The sequence below is a fragment of the Ictalurus furcatus genome, chromosome 20, assembly GCF_023375685.1.
Source record: "Ictalurus furcatus strain D&B chromosome 20, Billie_1.0, whole genome shotgun sequence".
Taxonomy (NCBI): domain Eukaryota; kingdom Metazoa; phylum Chordata; class Actinopteri; order Siluriformes; family Ictaluridae; genus Ictalurus; species Ictalurus furcatus.
This window is the reverse complement of record NC_071274.1, coordinates 6,553,116-6,575,996: the sequence shown is the minus strand read 5'-3', so window position 1 is coordinate 6,575,996 and position 22,881 is coordinate 6,553,116. Positions and strand designations below refer to the sequence as shown.

Genomic DNA, 22,881 nt, shown 5'->3' with positions numbered 1-22,881 from the left:
GAACATCACTGAAAATATGTAGGCAGGTTTTAAACAATCTGCCCATGCAAGACGGCCAAGAATATTTAGGATCTTCAAAGAAAAATGGGTGAAATTTCATTACACAAGAAGAGAAAGACTCCCACATAAAGTGTGATATCTGTCAAAGGGGATATACTAAGTAGTGAATAAGTACCTATAATAACTATGTATGGCATGTGCAATAACATTTACCCATTCCACAATTACTGTGCATTAATATTTTCAGAAAATCTGTTATTATTTTAAGATAGTTTGCTGCAGAGTTTGTCTTTACTTTTTTCCATTTCCAAAATCAACAAAATATCTGATTTGTCCAGGGGTGCCCAAACTTTATGACCCCCTTGAAATAAAGCTCAAAGTCTAGTCTTCAATCACATCATGATTGCTTCATATCAAATTCATTGTGGTGGTATACAGAGGCAAAATGTCCAATTAGGCTATTAATAACACCTTTTCTATTCCCCATATACAGGTATAGGAACTGGCTTTGTACCAGGAATTGGAGGAGCTTATCCTGGAGCAGGTGAGAGAGAGAGAGAGTGAGAGAGAGAGAGAGAGAGAGAGAGAGAGAGAGAGAGAGAGAGAGAGAGAGTCTCACATATGGGATGGAGATATGTTAGATCATATTGTGACATCGGGGTACAGGTGGCCTCATGTGGGCACTGCTGATGTAAGGCTGGGGTGTTTCTTCCAGTGGATACTGAATGCCCTTTAGTGGTCACCCAAGAGATGGAGTTAGTGATGGGGAGAGACAAAGAGAATAAGGGATTAAACCCTACTGTATCATTGTTGATTTCATGTAGCCAATAATCAGCAATCTACATGTATATCAATGTCTCTGTGCCACTAAAGACATCACAGTGTATGAATGTTCCATTTTTCTAGTTGCAGGAGGTCTTACACCTGCCCAGGCCAAAGCAGCTAAATATGGTAATCCATCTTCCTTTGAGCAACAAAAGCAAAAGAAAAAAAATGATAAAATGTACATGAATCAGAAAATACGCTATACTTGACACTGTAGCAGGGGTTTTCAATCACATTCCCAAAGCCTGGGGTGACTACAGGCTTTCATTCCAACCAAGCAGGAGCCACACCTGATTTCACTTGTTTAATCAGTTCAGCTTAGTCTCAAATCAACTATCAAGTGTGCCTCCAATTTGGCTGTAATTACAGCCCACTTATTATAATAAATAAGCCATACTTATTTTGTTACATGACTGTAGTTCTTAATGAATACTTTTAAGGAACTATTGCTGGTTTAGGTGGAGCTGGAACTGGCTTGGGTGGTGGTGGTGTACCAGGCGCTGGAAGAGTTTACCCTGGAGCAGGTGAGAGAGAGAACAAAAAAGACAGAGGGTTGAAGACAGCCAGAGACTTTTACAAATATAGTGGTAGAGTGCAGTTGTAGAGAGCTGGATGTAAACATTTTATTTTAAAAAATAAAAATAAAAATATAAAACCTCCAGAAAAGGAGAAATCTGCAAAGCAGTGAGACACCCGCAAAGGGACAAAAAATAATACAACAGGACCAACAGAAGAAGTAGTACATAGTTCAAATGGCATACAACAAGGCAAAGCATGTCACAACCAACAATTTCTGGTAGTCCAGGTGTCCACCAACCTTTGGTGTATCAGCAAATTCTGGAAGCAAATGTGACACAGTCAGTCAAGTCAATCAAAAATCAAGAAATGCAAGCTGAAGCTTTTGGCATGGCCTTCACAGCCCCCTGACTTTAACATCATTGAAAATATGTAGGTAGGTGCAACTGCCCATGTAAGACGCAGTTCTGTAAGTGATTCTGTATTAATTTCCTTTAAGGAGTTGGAGGTGGTGCTGGTGTACCAGCTGGAACAGGAGGAGTTTTTCCTGGAACAGGAGGTGTGTGCAAAAGAGAAGGAAATTAATCTAACAATAACATTGGTACAGATTCCTACAGTATAAATTCAGGTTGAGGTTAGGGCAAAGAACGAGGTTGTAGCTTTTCTTACCACTATAGTAATATAAAATTTTACAAAATCAGTCTCATAAAGTATAATCAAACTATGTTTTATGCTCTTGCATGCAATTGTCCCAGTAATTGTTTCCATAGTCTTGTTTATATTTTTGAGCTATTCATTGTGTAAGAGAAAATTAACTCTCTCTTTCTACAGGTCTCACACCTGCTCAAGCAAAAGCAGCTGCTAAATATGGTAATGAAATCAGTGCTCAAATATAATTTCTCCTTGAAATGTTTTGAATTTTTTTTTTTTTGAACTTTTTTTTTTTTTTGTACACTAAATAGTCAATTTAGAAGTGTGGCTTTGGTCTCAGGTGCTGGAACTGGTACTAGACTGGGTGGTCTTGGTGGAGTACCAGGATTAGGAGGCCAGGGTGGTAAGGGTAGAGTTGTAATATGTATTATATAATATGAGAACAAACTATGACTCTTTAATGTTTTGATATCTGTGACCACATATGTTAATGATTATTATTCTCTCTCTTTTTAGCAGGGTATGCTGCTGCAAAAGCTGCAAAATATGGTAATTACCAAGTATTTACCATATAATATATTTATCAAATATTAGACAACTATTGGACAAAATTGGTTTTGCAGGTGTATAGAACCAAACTAATACAAATTTCCTTAATTCCTGGCTGGACACTATATACCAGGGGTGTAAGGCAATAACACTATCTGTATCTGTTTAGTGCTCCATATATATATATATATATATATATATATATATATATATATATATATATATATATATATATACAATAGATAGATAGATAGATAGATTATATATTTTAACCTGAAGTGGGCATGTTCTTACAGGAAGGTTTCTTAGTGTGCCACCAATTCCTATATGCATCTGTCTAGAACACATTTATCAATTCATTTCATTCCAAATAATGTTTTTGTGTTTGGTTACATCGCTAATGTATACTATAAATATGCCCTGATTTTCTAAATCAAACACCAAACTTTAAATGTCACAGTGTTGTTACACTCTTGTGTCAAAGCTTATTGGGTCATAAGTTTAAAAATGTTTTCATTGACAGGTGTGCCAGGAGGTGTACCAGGCGGTGTACCAGGTGGTGTGCCAGGTGGTGTACCAGGAGGTGTGCCAAGTGATGCATTTTATTTTATAGTTTGTAATAAATAAATAAATACATAAAAACCCATCTGTACATTAAAAAAATGAGGCTCACAGCAGGTGTAGTAAACCCATAGTAGTAAAACAAAGGCGTTGTTTTACTGTGTTCAGGATATCCTGCTGGTGCTAAAGCACTGAAATATCGTATGTACATTTGGTTGCATCTATAATATATACTATACATATGCCCTGATGTTCTAAACTCATCAAACCAGACAAAACTTTAAATTTCAAGGTGTCTTACATGTTTGTGTCAAAGCTTACTGGGTAATATTTTTTTGCATTTACAGGTGTTCCAGGTGGTGTTCCAGGTGGTGTTCCAGGTGGTGTGCCAGGAGGTGTGCCAGGAGGTGTGCCAGGTGGTGTGCCAGGTGGTGTGCCAGGAGGTGCATTTTCTTTTATAGTTTATAAAAAATAATAAATAAAAACACAGATATACATTAATAAAAGGAGGCTCACAGTAGTTTAGCCAACTCACAGTAAATGTTTTGTTTTACTTTGTGTTGTTTAGGATATCCTGCTGGTGCTAAGGCACTGAAATATGGTATGTATATTCACGCATTCACGTAACAAAGCTTCAAAATATGTTTTGTTATTTACAATCTCTGAAGGGTGATTCACCTACAAACATGATCTTGCAGTTGGGGCTAGGCTTAATCTCTCTGAAAATGAAGCAAAAAAAATGATACCATGATGGTCTTGTACTGTATTGCTCAGGTCCTGGTGCCACAGGTTATGGAGTTCCTGGTGGATTTGTGCAACCTGGAGGTAAACATGATGATCTTTCATGCTAACATGTTCAATATGAAAATAAACTGTTAGAATCCAACTATAAACTCTTAGAAAAGTTTGGTTAAATCTGGCACTCTAAAAACATCCTTCAGTTTGTTCTTCTTGTGGAACCCATAAATGTTCTATGCAGAGCCCAACTCAACAAAGGAGGTTGGAGGTTGTGATTTTCATCTGATTTTCGGATTAATTATATAATATTTTCATTTAAGACCAGCAAAATGCTTGCACAATTGTACAGTTTTAAATAATCACTTGATTGTATTTTTAACCATATGTCACACTGTAAAACATGTTCACCTAGACTTAGATAAATACACTATATGACCAAAAGTCTGCGGACACCTGACCATCACACTCATATGTGTTTTTTGAACATCCCATTCCAGATGTAATCCCCCCTTAGCTGTTATAATAACCTCCACTATTCTGGGAAGGCTTTCCACCTGATTTTGGAGCGTGGCTCCAAATTTGAATCCACATTTGGATCTGATCTCATTCAGGTTTCTTGGTGAGGTGCACTGGGCAAATAGAAAACATGGAACTAAATTTGTTTTGCAATAACTGAGATGACCTAGAGAAAAATCATCTAATCATCACCTCTCTGTGATACAGGGTATCTATCTGCTACTAAAACTGAAATTTATTTTGAGGAGATTTTGTGTTTTAAATATCCAAAACTTTACATGATCCAGTGATTACTAGAAATTTTGCTAGATTAAATAATGCTTTTACATTTTATATTCTTTACATTGGTGAATTTAGTTAATTAAATATGTCAAACATTTACCCACTTCTGTGCACTCTCTGTGTATCTTTAATAATTTTATCTTATACCTGAAACAGTTAATTTAATGTACCCTTAAACTAACATTGGCCTTTAAACACCCCTCATATTTAATCCCATAAAGCTCTAAAGCAATGTATAGAGTATAAGAACATAAAATATAATTAACAAACATAACTTTAATAGCTGGCTATTTGTGGATCTCTCTGGTTGTTTTAGGGGCTGGTACGGTGCAAGGAGTTGTTGGAGGAACGGGTGGAATCCCAGGAACATCCACAGGAGCCGGAAGTAATTATTTTGAAAATATTCCAAATTTAAAAAAAAAATAGTTCATTACTATTAAGTCACAGTCACTGGACCTTTTTATTTATTTATTTATTTATTTATTTATTTATTATCCATTACTTCTCATGTACCATTGCAAAAATAAAGAGTCATGCAGGTCATTTTAAAAGGTTAAAACGTACTAATAGGATGAAATTGATGATACCACAAGCCCAGTGGCTTTAATTTATTTCTGCTTAAGCAATCACAGTTAAAACAAACTAAATGGAATGATAATAACATCCAATTTACCAGGGAACATACATACATCATATGATATGAACAAAGGTGAAGTGATTAAAACAACAACAACAACAACAAAAACAACATGGCCTTATTTATTTACAGCATATCCTGGTGGAGTTAAGCCTCCTAAATATGGTAAGATTTGCTATAATTATGTTCTATTTTATATTCTTATAATCTTACTATTCATAATAAGTGACAAAAAGTGAAGAATGAGACCTATAGTATTGGACATTTAAAATTAGTAATCACAGCTATAAAAGCTAAAACCTAAAAACCTCTGTAGGAGTTGTAGGAGGTACAGGGACTGTACCAGGAGCAGGGGGAGTACCATTGCCTGGAACAGGAACTGGAATTGGAACTGGAGGTAAATGACTTTTACTTGAACCATAAGATAAAGGTTATTAAAAATGTCATATTCTATGTGTCCATGACTGTTTATAGTACATGCAGTGATATTGTGTTATTTGTATGTTAATTGTGACAGCTGCCATAATGTTTGATGTTATGCTAATTTGTACTTGGTGTTGGTGAAATCTTCTCAAGAAAACTCAAGCCCAGTTGCTTTCATTTATTTCTACTAGGCATTTCAATCACTTGGACTAAAAACCTTCAGCGATACACTTAACTAAATTAATTTTTCATGCCATCAAATTAACCTGGAAAATGTCACATATTATATGAATAAAACAATCAGTTGAGGAGATTAAAGCACTATTATTGCCTTTTATTTATTTACAGTATATCCTGGTGGAGTTAAGCCTCCTAAATATGGTACAAATTTACTATCATTGTTATATACCCCAAAGTAGAGAATAAGATATATTGGACAAAACTAGGAACCTTACTTTACTAACTAAAATCTAAAACAATGCTCTCTTGGAGGTACGGGAACTGTACTAGGAACAGGAGTAGCACCATTGCCTGGAACTGGGACTGGAGGAGTACCGTTGCCTGGAACTGGAGGTAAATGAGGATTCTGACATTTCAAACAATGGTGATTTTGTCCTTGCTAAATCCTACCTGGTACCAAGTTCTAATTTTTCATCCAAGAGACATGAATCCACCACCTACCACCAGAGCAATAAGTTCAGAATGAACAATGATCTCAGACATCATGAGAGATTTCATGACAGTTGAGGTGACAGGTCTCTGTTACATACCTACTCATGACTTTGTATGATGTATTTATATCCCTTTTATGACACAGGGTTCAAGTAAATGTTACCAAATTTATACATGCATCCACATTGACTTGGGGATGCAAGTGAATTAAGTGCATTTTACTATTTGCAGGATATCCTGGTGGAGTCAAACCTCCTAAACCTGGTATGACAACACATGCACTCTGACACTCTGCCCAGTTTGTGACTAACACTGTAGCTTATAAGATTCAAGCTTCACCATGTCATAATCATTGTTATGCAACAAAATTATCTTTGTAAAAGCCATATGGTTAAAGTTAGTACTTTCTCATAGGTGTACCAAGCACTGGCATTACTGGAACAGGTATTGTGGAACCTGCAGCTACACCTGGTGTGGGTGTTTTGCCAGATGGAACTGGACTTATTTCTCCAGGTGGCACGGGTTTGCCTGTAAAACCAGGTACCTATAATACATTTGCCTCAACTAATTAAACATTCACCATCCAGCACTGTTCTGTTATTAATCATATCTGTTCTTTTTGTAAAGCAAAGAGCCCAACTCTGCCCCCTGGTGGAACTCTTGGTCCAGGTAAGGTCCTTAACATTTTGTAACAGTCCATAGTTATGTTTTTTTTTCCCGCTCTGTAATCTGACAGAATGATATCTGAATAGCTGAAATTTCTGAATTCTTAGATATTAAAGTATTTTTGATAATGCTGTATAAGCTTCTATATGGGTGAAGAACTGTTTTGACATATGGGACATTAAAGTAATGGCAGCTACAAAACCCAAAAGTTCTGAAATCTGTATTTACAGCTGAACAGTAACTATACTTTAAGCTTACGTCAAATTTACATTATCAAAATTCTGAGACAATTACAGCATAAATGTTTTTAACAATGGTCAAACACAGATAGAACTTAACTATTCTTTAGGATCAAATAGTGTTTGGGTTTTATAAGGTTCCCTCTGACCATACCTTACTAAGTAATCTTTTAATCTCATTAAATAACTTTAAAAAAAAAAAAAAAAACATTAAAAATATATATACTACTAAAGAAAAAAATATTTTTAGCCTATTAAGACCACATTATGATCATATATGCTTTTCATCCATCCATCCATTTTCTGTACCGCTTATCCTTACTGGGTCATGGGGAACCTGGAGCTTATCCCAGGGAGCATGTGGCACAAGTGGGACACCCTGGATGGGGTGCCAATCCGTCACAGAGCACAATCACATACACATTCACACACCCATTCAGACACTACTGACACTTTTGGACATGCCAATCAGCTTACAATGCATGTCTTTGGACTGGGGGAGAAACTGGAGTACCCAGAGGAAACCCCCGAAGCATGGGGAGAACATGCAAACTCCGCACATACAGGGCTGCGGCATGAATCGAACCCTCAACCTTGGAGGTGTGAGGCAATTGTGCTAAACACTAAGCCGCTGTGCCCCTTATGCTTTTCAAGTTTTATCAAAAAAGTTACATTTTGAATATATTCTCTAAGATCTAAAATCCAAGATATTCATGTATTTAAAAACTGAAGCTGTTCCTAAACAAAATAGTTCGCTTTGAAATTTCATTGTTAAATATTGAACAATAATATTGAACAATAATAAAATGCATTAGAACATACAATACCCACTTAAACACAGCTTACAAAATGTTTATACATTGTAAAACCATTTAGAACAGAAGACCTGTTTTGTACACTCCCATGGAGAATATTTAGGACATCTGCATACTGAGTTCAACCTTATACAACCAAGTTCTGTGTTATCTGTGAGTTAGAAATAAAAAAAATTACATCAACAACGTTGTAAATGATAAGTGATGATGATGTATGTGGTTAACTCATTTTTTAACTAAATACCAGATAGAACCTTAAATTGTTCACATAGACTGTTTTGAATAATAAGTAAGAACTGATAAGATTTATATTTGATGACAAATAACAAGTTCTTGTTAGTGGATTCAGACCCTAATACAGGTTTACAGTTAGACACATTATGATGGTGCAAAAACAGTGCCTTTGGTCCAATTTTGTACCTGATATTTTATATAATACATTCACTTTCCCAGGTGAAAGATACATGAGGTACAAAAGACTTACCCTTGAGGATACAATCCCAGTTATATGTATTGCACCCTGAATGGTGCTGTTTAGTACCTTTCATTCTGAGAGTGTTTACCCAGAAAAAGTTCAGGTAGGTATTCTCTTAAGAGCAGCTGCTGAGACCTGGAGAGTCCATAGACATCGGCATCAGCTGCAAGTATTGCTATTTGCAAAAGAAAGTGATTGTGTCCTGTTCCTCCACTGACCTCTTATCAGAGGTCTTTAAATGCTAGCTTGCTAACCTTTGCTATTTTGCTATTTCTGCCCAGCCAAATTAAGGCTAATAAGACCCTTTGTAGCTGATTCACCCCAAAGCACTACTATTTTATGGCAGTGCCAGTGGCTGCTGCCAATGCTGATTTTGTTAACAGCTATGAAGCTGGTCACCTCTGTGCTGCATTTCTTTAAACTGCAAAGGTTGAAGGTGGAACCTGTTGTTTCTTGGCAGGACCGACGACTAGTGTTGAAACTGGCAAGGCCCCTAAGCCCAGTAAGATCACCTATGTGGCATGAAACTTTGTGATAAATGTTCTTTTTTTTTCCTCTAGAAAAATAACCCTTCCATCCACACATCTCAGTTTTTGTCTTCCATTTTCCACTAACCATGCAGATCATGCAGCACCTTCTGCTTGACATGGACATTGCATGCTTTTAATTTATACTTTGGCAAAACTTTGTGTGACAGGACTGTGAGAATTCATTTTGGGGGAGTGCTCAGTTTGTGAATCTTACATAGTGTGTCCAGTTTACCAAAATGAAATGCCTCATGTTTTATAGAAAACAGCAAAAAAAAAAAAAAAAAAGGGGGGGGGGGGGGAATAATGCACAAGATTGTCAGTTCATTCACATTCTTGTAACTTCTGGAATTTTCTTATATGATGGGAAACACAGAATCATGTTTTTGTTCAAGTAGATCCTTTCCATTGCTGTTCTGAAAGTTAGTTAGCTTGCTTACTTAGATAGAAGATAGTATGTTTGCTAGAAAGGTCCACATGACATCTGGTTGAGGACTTATTGAAAACATGTTGTGATAAGTTATGTGAAAACAAATACCAATATGAATCATTTGAGCACTCAAAAAACACAGATACAGACAGTGGCATATTAGCTGTAATCTGTATGTACTGTATTTATAGATTCAAATGTACACTTCATTCAGGCCTGTATGGGTGCTATATACTGTATGCTCGTATATAATGTGCATGTTTAAAACTGTGTGTACTTAATTTGTGCAGACTATTGTGCCTCAGGACAATAAAGAACCTAAACTAACCTAACCGAAACAGAAACTTACCTAACGGAAATAAAAAATGCTGAAAATAATTAACATTTTATCCTATAGATACACAGATTTGCATGAACTACAGCATTTCTTAGCTTAAAAAGATTAGCTTTTTTTGTACAAAAGTACACCATACTATCTATATATGATATAAGATTGAAGAATCCAATAGTTGTTAGTTTTTTTTTATTATAATGTTTTGTTTATGTTTATGTATTAAATGTAATATTTCTCAAATTCAATACTGTTTTGCATGTGCAGTCAGTGTATAGAATAATATACACTGCTTTTCTGGGACATTTTTAGATGGCCCAGGTATACAGTCACCCACTGGCATTTGACTATTGATTTAAAAAAAAAAAAAACCACTTTTCTTTTCTATTTACTTTCTTTATTGTAAATTAATGTTTGTCGGTTGTTGTTGTTGTTTTCTTCTCAACAGCTGGAGTTCAGCCTGGTAAGTGCATCAACAGGATCAATATGCATGTTTCTGTCCACTAGAGGTCACTGTATTTTTATTTTATTTTATTTTATTTTTTAAAAAAATTTAATTTTTTACAATATCGTTAAATGCCCCATTAATGCCTTTATTTTTTTCACCTAAACTAAAACAAAAATTCTTCAGGTACTCTTATTAAACCTCCAAAGACTGGTGGTGCAGGTAAGTGTTCTCCTTTTCATAACAAATTTTCCAGTTTTCAACCCATACATTCATGACATTGTTAATTTCCACAGGTCCAATCCCGTATGGTGGCTATGGTGAGTGTTCATTTTACACTATATTTCAAGGTACATCAAGATCATATGATTGAATGGATTTCAATGAATTTTCTCATTTACCCAGAGTACCTCTTTTGATTTGGTAGAAAGGGTGTTTAAAAGTGTATTTAAAAATGCATATTATGCTCTGCTCAAGTAATAGCAATATAGATTTTATATTGTCTGTTTACAAAAGCCAGTCAGGTTTATCCATTTTGTAAATGTATGGTCAAAAATGGCCTACAAATGTAAATGTTTGAGAAATGTTTTATTTTGGTTAAAAAAAAAAAAATTGTGGGTCATTTTGACCCAAACAGGGCAGAATTGTTAAATAACGTTTTTTTTTCTCCTCAGGTCCTTATGGCGGCGGCGCTACACTAGGAACCGGAGTTCTTCCAGGAGCAAAGCCAATTACAGCACCAGGTATAATAAGAAGCATGCTCTTTCATTTAAAAATGTACAAAGGTTGAAAGAGAAAGATCAATAAAGTGGGCTGTGTCCTGAACTGCATGTGTAAAATGGTCAAATTCAGAGTTTACCCTTATACAGTAGCACTTTTCCATTGAGGTGCACGTACATAATTAGGAACCATTATGCTGTTTTATATCAGCATATATACACAGGAAACAGGTCTCTGTAACTAGCTGCGTGTGTACTGTTTTATCTGTTCAATCTGTTGATCTGGCCTTCTTTTTTAATTCTCATAAGTAAAAGCATCAAAAGGTTTCTGCAAAATCAACAGAATTAGTGTCTGCCAGCTAAGCTTCTAACTAGCTGGCTCAATTTCACTGCAAAACTTGTAAGAGCTAGATCTCTAAACTTATAAATAAGTAATATGTTGTTATCTTTGTGGTTGCAAAATATCTGCACTGCTCTAAACCTAAAATGAGGAAAAATGTCTTTGATATTACCATTTTGTACAATCTGTTAGGTTTTACAGTTGAAAAAAGGCGAGAGGAACATGTCCCTTACATCTGCTTATATGTCTGTGTAATATCAGGAAATCATCCTAAGAATTTCAACAACACAGACATGATAATTATCCAGGAAATGTCATCAGTGCTAGTTTTAATTATATGAACAGATTTTAGTTTTTTCCCAATTCCCTGACCTAATCATTATTACCTTGGTAATTGCTTTGTGTATTTAATATGTTGTAAGATCTGCCCAGGTTCTGTGTTACTCTACCTGACACTACCTGATTTTTTTGTTTGTTTGTTTTTTTGTCAGACTCATAACAGTTCCTACTACTTTAAGGGTACATGTATGTGTAAGTTTTATGTCTAATATTTAAAAAAAAATTGAGTCATCATTTGATGGTTCTGTTTCAGGTGTGAGATATCCTACTGGTATTGGCCTTGGACCAGGTGGAGCTGGTGTTAAACCAGCCAAACCAGGTACATCAACATCTCACTAAGATTTTTAGACTATGTTCAATCATGATTAAACTCAGGAATCAAATATCCAGACCTACTGTGCCACCAAAACTATGATATTCTATGCAGACCCTAGAAAACATTTAGGCAGTGATGTTAACATCAGTATGGTAATTCTGCACTAGATCTAGTTAGAGCTGCTTGTAAACTGTAAGTCAGAAGATAAAAAGAGAAGGAGGAAATGTCTGATAATAACTCCCTGTGGAAGGCCTTTACTGTTTGAAACTTAGTTCCTAACGGTCTTTGCTAAATTAAGCAGCAGTTTATGTGCAGTCAGATCTTATGTGGTGATGAAAGATCTCTGGTGAGGAAATGAATACTTTTAGTGTGGACCCTTACCGAAACACTTTCTTCATACTGTTGAAATCTGGTCCAGTGCCCTAACAGTCTTCTCTATAATCTCTTCAGGCTATGGCTCATTGGCCACTGGATATCAACAAGGTGAGAAAAGGCATCTTTTCAGCAAACACTTGTCATCAGTGCATATACATTCCATCTTCACATAACGCAATATACGGAGCTGGAGACTGAAGTTCAATGTATTAAATAAATATGTGCTGAAAGGTACTCAGAATGTTGTAGTTTAAATTTGTCATCTGGTCCACCCCTTTCAAAACAAACACTTGCCTTTAAGCCCAAAGGAATGTAAAAATAGTTACATTAATAAAGCTGATGTTATTTTAAGAGTGAAGACCAGTGTGTTGTAGATTGTAGTATGATGTAGCAAAGATTCAACTTAAAGTAAAGCTTAGCAAAAAATGTAGCAAACTAACATTATTATTATTATTTATTATTATTAGTTAACATTCACCAACCTCAGCATTAATACACCAATAGCAATGTTTAGAAAGTTGTTCAGATGTATTTGTTGATATTAACTAATATTTATTTCATTCATGACAAAGTACAAGTCACTAAATTAAGTCTCTGGATGTAATTACAATTGGTCTTCTGTAAGAAGATGGCCATTTGTAGAAGTTTATAGAAGGAGACACCAGTGTCAATGCTTTGTATCAGTAAGTTTTCCGCCATGAGAGTCTTCATGACACTTTCTGGTTTCAAGCTAGCATGGCAAGCTGTGTCTTTTGTCTTATTAACTTCAAGAGAGTGGCCAGAAAAGACTGATGAGTGAGTGACTGTTTATGCCAGGAGGAACTAACTTGTTTTGCAGATGTTTCACAACATTAAATGTAACTATAAATGGTTAAATGACCCATTTTCCTTTTTCACAATGAGCATGTCTAGCACTCACACTACAATAATCCCATTCCTAGATTCCTCTCTCTCCACATAAACATGTTATATACTGAGAGTATGTTATTAGATTTGAAATATACTCCATTTCATATCCTCATATTTCATATCTTTGTCATAGCCCTCTAGAGTATGCAGATGCAATGCTGCAGTATTTTGCTATATAAATATTTCCTTTTAACAGGTGCCGTCGCTCCAGGAACTTATGGAGGCTATCCACAGGCTTATCCAGGTAAGAAAATAAGCAGTATTTTGTTGGTACTTTACATATATGAATGTAAAGATGTTATATTATACAATAAGTGACAACACAGTGATTATTATTAGAAGTTATACTGCAGTGCTGTTGAATTCTTGAATCTGATTGGTCAGAAGGAGTAAATTAATTACCCTTAACAGCAGCACTGACAGTAGGTCCTGGTGCAAGGCAAATCACAGGTTCATATTAATGTACTTATTCAAGTCTAACAATGAATGTAGTAAAAAAAAAAAAAAACAAGTATAATTGTTGATATGGTGAAGCTTTCTGTAAGAACATGATTATTTAACATTTATGGAACAATTATTTACCAATTATGGAGTCTGAAGTGTAAGCACTTTGTAACAGTCAAAAAGTTTTCTGGCACTGGAAAAGCTACACATGACCTTTAGAATGTAATTTTCTTGGAAGAGTTGGAACCATATGCCATAGATCAATGACAACACAGTGTGCTGAAAGGAGAATAGCCTCATTTATCAACAAATTAAAGGAAGACTCTATAGCCTGACTCATGACAGGGTGACTTCATCTAGATGAGCATTTGACCATGCAGGTCATAGTGTAGAGAAAAACTCTATGATGAATATTAGGTTCAAATGAACAGTATCAGAGTTTATAATGTCTTGAGCTTGTTCCTGAAGGCAAAACATTTTATAGAGGCTCTGAAAAGAGTGATCAATTGTTCAACTTTGCACTAATGTGTTCTCTAAACAGCGACTCATTAGTGAGAACTTACAAAATCTTTTTCAAAGACACACAATACAGCAGAAGATGGAATGCGATAATTTAAGCTTTTGGTATGTTAGAAAGGGAACATTGTGGTTAAGGAGATAAGGCAAACCACATACAGTAGAAATGTAACTAAATACTTTATTCAGAATAAGGAGATAAGGTCTTCTAAACAGATACAAATACAGATGCAAATAAGAGGTGCACGATGATTGTTGTTGTTTTTTTTTTTTTGTCTATTGTCAGTGGTTTGCCTGACCTAAGCACCTACGTAACTCCAAAATACAGTCTTTTTTCCCCCTTTTTTTAACCATATTTCTATACAAACTGGCCTGAAATTCACAAAAAAAATATGTTTTTATTATAGAGCCACTTCCATTCCACATAAGCCATGCATATTACACACTGTGCACAGAGCAGCATATCTTTGCTAGGGTCTCCAAAACATAGTTTAATTAATATTGAATATATAAACTCATTGTGCGTGTTTTTGTACTTCTTAAGTGAGCATTCTTCATTGTTGTTAAAAGAAACTCATCCAGGAATTGTAATTAAATGCTGCTTAAAATATTCAACCATAATTACCTTCATTAGGTGTTAGATTTCCATGTATCTCAGGAATCTCCAAATCTCAGATTGTGTCTTCCAGATCTCCGTCAGCCCTTTCAGCCTATTCTACACTTATTAACTATTAACTTTTAGTTCTGTGCTGCTGTGAGCTAGAAAGTGTGGTTTACTGCAGAGTTCAGGCGCCTGGAGAGTCCGAATGAACACACACACTGACACATATGAATGTTCACAAAGACTTTCGGTTGATTCATTCAAAACAGAAGTATTTATACACATTGTACACATTGATAACGGTAGTGCGTGGACGGTTTCTACTGGTGCAGGTGCCAGCCAGATAGACAAAACAAAACACACAGCACACTATGAAAATAAGTCTTTTCAAGGCACAGAAAATACATGTGCCAGCTATAAGAAGGATGGCAGTTGATCAGCTTATTTAAAGAGGTAATTAAATATATACAAGGTAATTAAATATATACAAGGTAATTAAATGAACACATTCATTATAGGTATTTGATAGCAGTTCATAATATAAGAGAGTACATCATATAAGAGAATTTCCTTTCATTAGGTAACAGGGTTTTATGACACAACACTTATGTCACTTGACTCAGGCGTTTTTACTAATGGAATTTTTTGGAATAAGCTTTTATAAATAAAATTTTGTGGGTTCAGGTTAGGTGTCATGAAGGGCTTATGTAGGTCTCATTGCTCTATGAAGACAACAGATGCTATGTACTGTAGTACGCACAAGTAATTCTGCATGCCGGTTCAAAACATTGTCCAGTAGTACATGAAATGAATGGTAATACTGTGTGTAGACACTTGTAACATCACTTAGCTTTCACTATTTGAAGAACAAGTAAAACTAAATCCCGGATCATTCTACATTATTAGAAATCCTCAAAAGAGGATGTGGTGTACATACTGTTTACTATATCCTGAATCCTACAACCATCCATGACTTTTTTCTAACAAAGAACAAAATTGTTTTCATAATATTGACTTATATATAAATATATATATATATATATATATCACATAATTTGGTAGGCAGATATTCTTAGATATTCATCAGTTATGTGTGATAGTTCTCTCTCACAATCCTTTGGTATATATTTGAAACTGAGTGCATTTACCCTTGTTCCGGAGTAGGACTGGGACTGTGGCAGTATTGCAAGATGACAGGTAATGACAGAAAGCCTGACATTGGCTCGGTTTTACAGCACACAGTAAGAGAAAGAAACTGAGAGAGAAAAGAGAGAGAGTGTAAGCTGTACCCTGGTATCAACCATAGGGTGATACCACCTGAAGGGTATGTAATGCAATAATTTAACGTGCACAGTAAGTACATTTAATCGAGCTACTGGAGACCTATTCTCATGCAGAATTTAGTTGTTATAATAACATATATAGTTCTTAACAATAAAATTGTATTAAAAGAAAGAAAGAAAGAAAATGTTTCATATGGTTTTGGCATGTTTCCATGGAAATTATTTTGGGTGACATGAGACTTAGTTGTTAGCAATATTAGCCTTGTAGCATTAGTACAAAACTAAACAAGGAAATGTCAAGCATAAAACACCTATCTGCTGATTGCTTATATTTTGGTAAAGTTGTATAGATTTTATATATATATTTTGATGGACTATTTCTTTAGTCATGTTGACCTGAACAGTTTAGATATTAAATTCAAATTAAATCTGCTGCAGAGGATTGTGTGTAAGAGCTGGAGGAGAGATACTTGGTCTACATACTTGTGGAATAGCAATAGCCTCTCAGCTTCTTTCTCTTTCTGTTCGCAATGTTGGGCTTTCATTTTTTAGGAACACTGACGTGCCAACAACTTACCAGCAAGCAATATAGCAATGATAAAATAAAAAATATATATATTGTGCTCAATAATATGTTTCACTGTTCCAGTGTAAAAAGCAAAAATAAGTCCCATATCTTTCTCAAGTATATTGGCTCAATGTGTAATTGGCATAGAAGTTAATATTATATCCACCATAACAAACCTATTTAGAAACTTTAAGAATTCCTGATCTTATACTTTTCCACATACGGTTATACTGTATGGGTGCTGGGACACTTTTTTTGTTTTTTATAAACATATGCTTTACATTTTCTATTACTTATACTATTACTTATTACTTCACTGAAGCACTTACCTGCATGAAGATGCTGATGGTGGAAACATGTGCCTCAACCTATTAATAGCTGAATTGTCTGGGAGTTTGATAGACGTTTGCTCTTTGCTATGTAAAATCATACCAGGCCCTGGTGCAAATATCATGCAAAATGAATTTGCACCATGGCAGTCATAATCGCAGACTGTGAAACCTCACACTGGTCTGATATTATACAAGCAGTTGTCTATTGTTCTCATGTGCTTTCTGACTCAGCAATGTTCTCTGAGCTTTTTGTTTCTTCACATATTGTATATTCTTGATCATATCCATAAACAGAAACGGATCCTCCTCTACTTCTTAACTCTCTGCAGAGTTGCTGTTGACTTTTAGTGTAGAGTTAACGCACTGTTTAGCACTAAGAACCTTAACAAGAGATTAATAAACACTTCTCTGTCAGCTGATTTATATGAATAGTTTTTTTATTTTCCAGTAGTTTCTGTGGTAAATACATTTATTTTCAACTGCAAAAGAAAAAACTATGATAGTTGTTCCAGTTAAAGGATTTCTGAATGTCCTTTGCTGTCAAAGTATTCTGGTGGGATTAGAGTGGGTGCCAAAACTAAAACGGAAGTGACTTCTTTCCTGCTCACTTGGCTTCTTTGTGCCTGAGTGACCATGATCGAAATGCATCAAACTAAAATTTTTCAGCATTTTGTCTATACAAGTTGTAGTGCCATAATATACAAAGTAATTTCGGTGAGTACTACCTTGTGATTTTTTTAAAGAGATGAAAGTAATGGGAAGAATCAGATTCGCTATGATAGACTATGATAGATGAGTTAGACTGCAATGGCTGGACTATTAAATAACAGCAACTTTCACCAGTCTACACCTAGCAGTATAGATGTTCACCTCCAGTGTTGTAAAAGGTCAGCTTCTGTGTAATTAGCTTGTAGCCACTGCAGTGTTTTGGTGTGATAGTTGGCATTTAAATATGAATGCCATAAAGCATAAAGCAGTAAAGCTGTAAGGCTGTAACTGTGCTACTTCAACATGGTTGTGGCACCCTTTTGCATAACAATGCTATTCTAACCAGTGTAGCTTTTTAAACGAGCTGGATACAGGAGGTAGAAATCAAGCATACAGAAAGTACAATCTTACATTATGCCAGCCAACGCAACTTTTCAAACTGCTGCTCAGGCTGCATCAGGCAGCGTAACACAGTTGGAGGAAAGCACTATCTGCCATCTTCCACATAGAGTATACGAGCTCACAGATGCCCATGACTGGCTAGTGTCTACTGTGATTGACGGGGCGAGAGTGTATGCCAAATGGCCAATTCTTTGACTATTCTGGTCATTTGAAACCTCATTCAGTTGATTTGATTTGTAGCCTCTCTAAATGAAGATTTAGGTTTGTGTTCTAGTTTGGTGAAATTCTGATATTAGCACTGTCATATATTGAGTACTGCTAATGTATGTTTTGTTCCCTACCAGTAATATATTAAATATAGTACTGTTTCTTTGTGTTTAGGAGGATATGGGCCCGGGCTGACACCTCAACAAGGTAAGTCACATCTTACTTTGCTAGCAACATGTTGTGTGTGTGTAGCTTTACAGTGAGTGAGAAGTATCTCAAGATATAATCAAATGAGCAAACTCCAAAAATAGATGTACAGCAGATTTATTTCTTGGATAAGCTGGTTGAATTGAGTATGTACTGTAAAACCGAATTTGTACCATCATTGAAGTAAACATCAATTAAAAAGCTTCAGGCAATTTTAATTAAACCATTAATTTAAATATTCTTTCCTTTTTTTAAGCTAAAGCTGCCAAATATGGAACCCTTCAGGGATTCCTGGGTGGAGGCTACAGAGGTACATTACCCAAGTTATTATTCCTATTAATGACTAAAACATTTGGCATGTTCAAATGAAACAAATTTTCAACATGGAAAGGTGAAAACAAATTTTCTTTCACCCTTCCTAACCATGTAGATGGATAGTAACTAGTGAGAATCACCTGGATACTGCCTTGTGTGTATGCACACATGCTGACAGGCTTGACCTCACTGATGTGATGCATCACAAGCAAGTTGGGTATAGCCATATGCCTGCCATTGAAGATTGTGTCATGTCAGTTGTGGTCTCAACAGATAAAACACTATGACCAGGGCTGTGGTGCCCAAGAGATGAATACAGACATAAACTAGCAGTAAGTTAGTTTCTATATTCTGTATTAATCCAAGCTAGCAGCTAAGTTTCTGGATAGGCAGGCTCAGGTTTTGGGATCACAAAGACAACAAGACCAAAGGGACTGTTCACATAGAACCTTTAGATCCCCTCAAACCAGTTCTGTGTCCCAATGTCAAGGGTCACATCTGGTTCACACAAACTTTAGGCAGGGAGTTATGCCCTCAGACCCTTGGGAGGCATCTGAGTGCAACATCCACCAAATGAGGTGGGCCCTTAACTCCTTCCCACACCACAAAGTACTCTCTTAAAAGGCAAGGGCTGGGAATGGGATACTTTGCAGCCAAAACCATCTCTCATTGGACGGAGACTGTATCAGATCAGTGAGTCTTGATGACAATGTTGCAGGGACCCCAAAGACAAGATGGTGACCATCTAATCCTTAGACCAAATGTCCATCTGCCACTAAAGATATCCATGTACCCATCAAGTTCTTCTTACCAGTTCAGAGATGTTGTCATGTGTTGGCTCACTTAGACAATGTTGTGACAGTCAGTTATATGGACCATCAGGGCAGTATTAAATGGAGTGGCTCCCCTCCACCTTGCATGGAATCTCTTCAGCTGGGCCCCATCCACAGATCCACTCATATGCTGGGACTGTACAATGGTGCAGCAGGTGCAGTGTCCAGGGGAGGATTCACAGCACACCCAGTGGTTTCTGGTGTCTGCAACCAGAAATGGTAACCCAGATCAGGGAAAGATTTGGCAAGATGCACATTGCTGATTATGGTTCTCCCTGTCAGAGCTGGCCATCCAGCTGGGACAGGATGTGCTGGACAATAACTGGCCTTGAGATTAGTTACATGTTTGGTCTTCTCCCACTGATTCTTCCCCTTCCCCCACTCGGCTGCAGAGTACTGCTTCTGGCTTCTATATTTGGCAAGACCTTGGATTCCACTACTGTTTTTTTGCTACCATGGCAGATTACTCCCCAACCTGACCTGCTGTCACCACTGGATGGAGAGATTTGGATGTGTCAGTGGGTCTAGACCCTAGGACTTAATCATCACCTGAGTAATGCATCCTAGCAGTCCAGGAAACACCCTTAAACACAAGATCATTGAGGACATTATATGGAATCTGCTGTATCCCATGCACAGCCTAATACTGCCTTTTTGCTAGTGATCACTTCAGCACAAACAGTTAGGAAACTACATGCTCTGTTGATAATCTTGCCTACCATGCCTACCATGTTGGTGGAAAGTGACCATGTGTTTAAGTCCAGAATTCCTGCCTTATGTTATATCACTCAACTTTCTTAACTGACCTTGCAGCTTTCAGTTAAAGTAATCCTGCAGATCATTCTTGCTGTGCCCAGTACATGCCTCACAGACAGGACGGTGATCTGATCCTCAAACCAACTGTCCATCTGCCACTAATTAAAGACATGGACTCCCTTGTCTAAGCGCAGCCTGGGTGGTGACATGTAACTCTAGAAGGAGTATCTCTTCTTCATTGGCATTATTTAGAGCCATGCTGATCCAGGAAGTCTGATAACTGAGTATTATCATGCATTTTAGCATTATTAGAACATGAAATAGGGAACATTATCTAGCTAAAACATGAGATGATGTAAAATAGCTGAGCAAAGAAAAAGAACCTCATTGTGTCTTTGAGTGTGCCCCTGACAGTTTTCCCATTGTGGTGTTTTTCCCAGGTGGCGCAGGGTGCCAAGGCAAATACTGTGGCAGGAGGAGAAAGTAAAAACTCTCTTGGGACATGAAATGACCTCAAGAAACAATGGTGCTACTGCATGATCTAGAATGTACATTTGATATGCAAAAACAATCCTATCATGTACAAAAATATGTTTTTTGTTTTTGTTTTTGTTTTTTTGTTTGTTTGTTTTTTTGTTTTTTTACAAACCCAAAGAGAAGCTAAGGAAAGCGGGTGAACATTCCAGCTGTTCATGTGACGCATTCCAATATGTTGCTGATGTTTCTTTTTTTATAGATAGGGACACCAGATCAAGTAACTAATAAACAGGTTCATAATTTGTCATTGTAGACCTTGAGGCACTCATTTCTTTTCTTTTTTTCTCAAGATTTTGAAAGACAGAAGCCATGAGATTTCCTTTCTGATAGTGGTGGCAATGGTTGACAGACCTTGTGTAGCAGAATTGGTTTATAATTTTGCATTAGATATCTAATGCACTTTATTCGTGTTTGTTCATATTTATAGGTGATGGCCTTTTGTGCCTAAATTTGAAAAAATGGTTTATCAAGTACCTCTGTGGAGACCCCTGTGCTCCAAACAAGTCAGAAATATTCTAACAACATGCCAGTGGTAGTATTTTTTTTATACTCCTGATAGGTCGTTCCAAACTTTTCAAAATAATACTGGATATTCTTCTATTGGCTTTAGGATTGTGAAACTATTTCAATCATAATTCCATCCAGTGGTCATGAAGAATCCTACAGAATGTGACTCTGGGGACATGTATCCTCGTATTTCCTCTATATTGTTTACAGTAAATCAGAGTCCTGATCTAAACACAGGTCAAAATCTTAATGAATTCTGGGTACAAAAACATCAGCAGTTGTGAACCATGGTGGATATGATTGAGGCTGTATTGTGCATACTTTATCTCAGCTATGAAACAGTTCTGCAAAGGACCTAGTGGCATCCGAAAAGTGATGAAAACTGTTTAAAAGTGTTTCGTGGCATCTGATAAGCTCCACTGTATCCATTCTTGCTAATTGTGTTATATATGATGAGCTGACTTCATAAGATTATGTTGCTAAGATGAAAAGTGGAAAACATATGCATTGTTATCAATTAACAAAAAGGCAATTTACTAAAAGAGAAATAATAGTGCTGATTTTACAATAGACTAGTTTTGTACCTGAAACAAATGACGCTTCTAACATTCCTTAAACATGCGGAGTTGGTGCTTCCATCACTTGATCTACAGACGTTTAACCCCTTTATATTAAAAGAATTAGCTATTATATATCATATGCATACAGTATGATGGCTCATGTAACTGCAGGTTAATCTGCTTTGTTGCTGTTTCGTTTGCACCATGTGAACTTGACCTTGACATTATTACCGAGTTTGTACACATGATAACAAAATATTGTTTTCTGTTTTGTTTTGCTTTTAGTAGCTTATGCATTTTAGTCACTGTGGAAATCTGTAATACTGTATAAGATTTTTAAAATATGTGAGCTGTGTGTCTGAAAGTTAAAGTGTGTGTGTGTGTGTGTGTGTGTGTGTGTGTGTGTGTGTGTGTGTGTGTGTGTGTGTTTGTATGTGTATCTGTGATAATCCCTGGTGTGTGTCTAAATTTTGTTTAATTGACTAAGCTTCTCTTAATAAGCGTCATTAGCCAGTGTATTACCCATCTAATATTAAATTAGTTCTTCTTAATGATTAATATTTCATGTCATTGGTAACATGTACTGTTTCATCTTCATTCAAAATGTGTTTTTTCTTACCTGGTGCTGTATTTGACCTGTCTGTGGTCATATATGTCTAATGTGCCGTGGCATTTCCATCTAATTTAAATAAAGGGGTGGGGCTATTGCACTTTTTCCCACGGCGCACATTTGACTTGTTCCAGGAAATCTGGGCCTTTTTACTGCTTTAGTGAAAATTAAATAAACCGTTCTGAAATGGAAAAGAAAA

The 22,881-nt window shown here is 36.2% G+C and overlaps 1 protein-coding gene across 24 annotated transcripts in view; it reads left to right on the top strand.

Annotated features, from left to right (window-relative positions):
- Positions 1 to 22,881, top strand: part of elna (elastin a) — a 78,138-nt gene extending 55,257 nt beyond the window's left edge. For 9 of the 24 annotated variants that reach the window (XM_053652275.1, XM_053652270.1, XM_053652278.1 and 6 more), the window contains 31 exons: positions 494 to 544; positions 907 to 951; positions 1,266 to 1,349; positions 1,841 to 1,900; positions 2,173 to 2,211; positions 2,333 to 2,395; positions 2,509 to 2,541; positions 3,065 to 3,124; positions 3,271 to 3,303; positions 3,450 to 3,545; positions 3,671 to 3,703; positions 3,877 to 3,927; positions 4,955 to 5,023; positions 5,408 to 5,440; positions 5,592 to 5,672; positions 6,047 to 6,079; positions 6,191 to 6,271; positions 6,602 to 6,634; positions 6,785 to 6,910; positions 6,998 to 7,039; positions 9,026 to 9,067; positions 10,302 to 10,316; positions 10,485 to 10,520; positions 10,595 to 10,618; positions 10,973 to 11,041; positions 11,950 to 12,015; positions 12,463 to 12,495; positions 13,493 to 13,540; positions 18,532 to 18,564; positions 18,821 to 18,874; positions 20,909 to 22,881. In XM_053652275.1, the coding sequence (XP_053508250.1) occupies positions 494 to 544; positions 907 to 951; positions 1,266 to 1,349; positions 1,841 to 1,900; positions 2,173 to 2,211; positions 2,333 to 2,395; positions 2,509 to 2,541; positions 3,065 to 3,124; positions 3,271 to 3,303; positions 3,450 to 3,545; positions 3,671 to 3,703; positions 3,877 to 3,927; positions 4,955 to 5,023; positions 5,408 to 5,440; positions 5,592 to 5,672; positions 6,047 to 6,079; positions 6,191 to 6,271; positions 6,602 to 6,634; positions 6,785 to 6,910; positions 6,998 to 7,039; positions 9,026 to 9,067; positions 10,302 to 10,316; positions 10,485 to 10,520; positions 10,595 to 10,618; positions 10,973 to 11,041; positions 11,950 to 12,015; positions 12,463 to 12,495; positions 13,493 to 13,540; positions 18,532 to 18,564; positions 18,821 to 18,874; positions 20,909 to 20,955 (1,613 nt within the window). In that variant the 3' untranslated portion in view covers positions 20,956 to 22,881. The remainder of the gene's footprint in view (positions 1 to 493; positions 545 to 906; positions 952 to 1,265; positions 1,350 to 1,840; positions 1,901 to 2,172; positions 2,212 to 2,332; positions 2,396 to 2,508; positions 2,542 to 3,064; positions 3,125 to 3,270; positions 3,304 to 3,449; positions 3,546 to 3,670; positions 3,704 to 3,876; positions 3,928 to 4,954; positions 5,024 to 5,407; positions 5,441 to 5,591; positions 5,673 to 6,046; positions 6,080 to 6,190; positions 6,272 to 6,601; positions 6,635 to 6,784; positions 6,911 to 6,997; positions 7,040 to 9,025; positions 9,068 to 10,301; positions 10,317 to 10,484; positions 10,521 to 10,594; positions 10,619 to 10,972; positions 11,042 to 11,949; positions 12,016 to 12,462; positions 12,496 to 13,492; positions 13,541 to 18,531; positions 18,565 to 18,820; positions 18,875 to 20,908) is intronic. The other 15 variants (XM_053652260.1, XM_053652264.1, XM_053652259.1 and 12 more) reach the window with 15 other exon arrangements.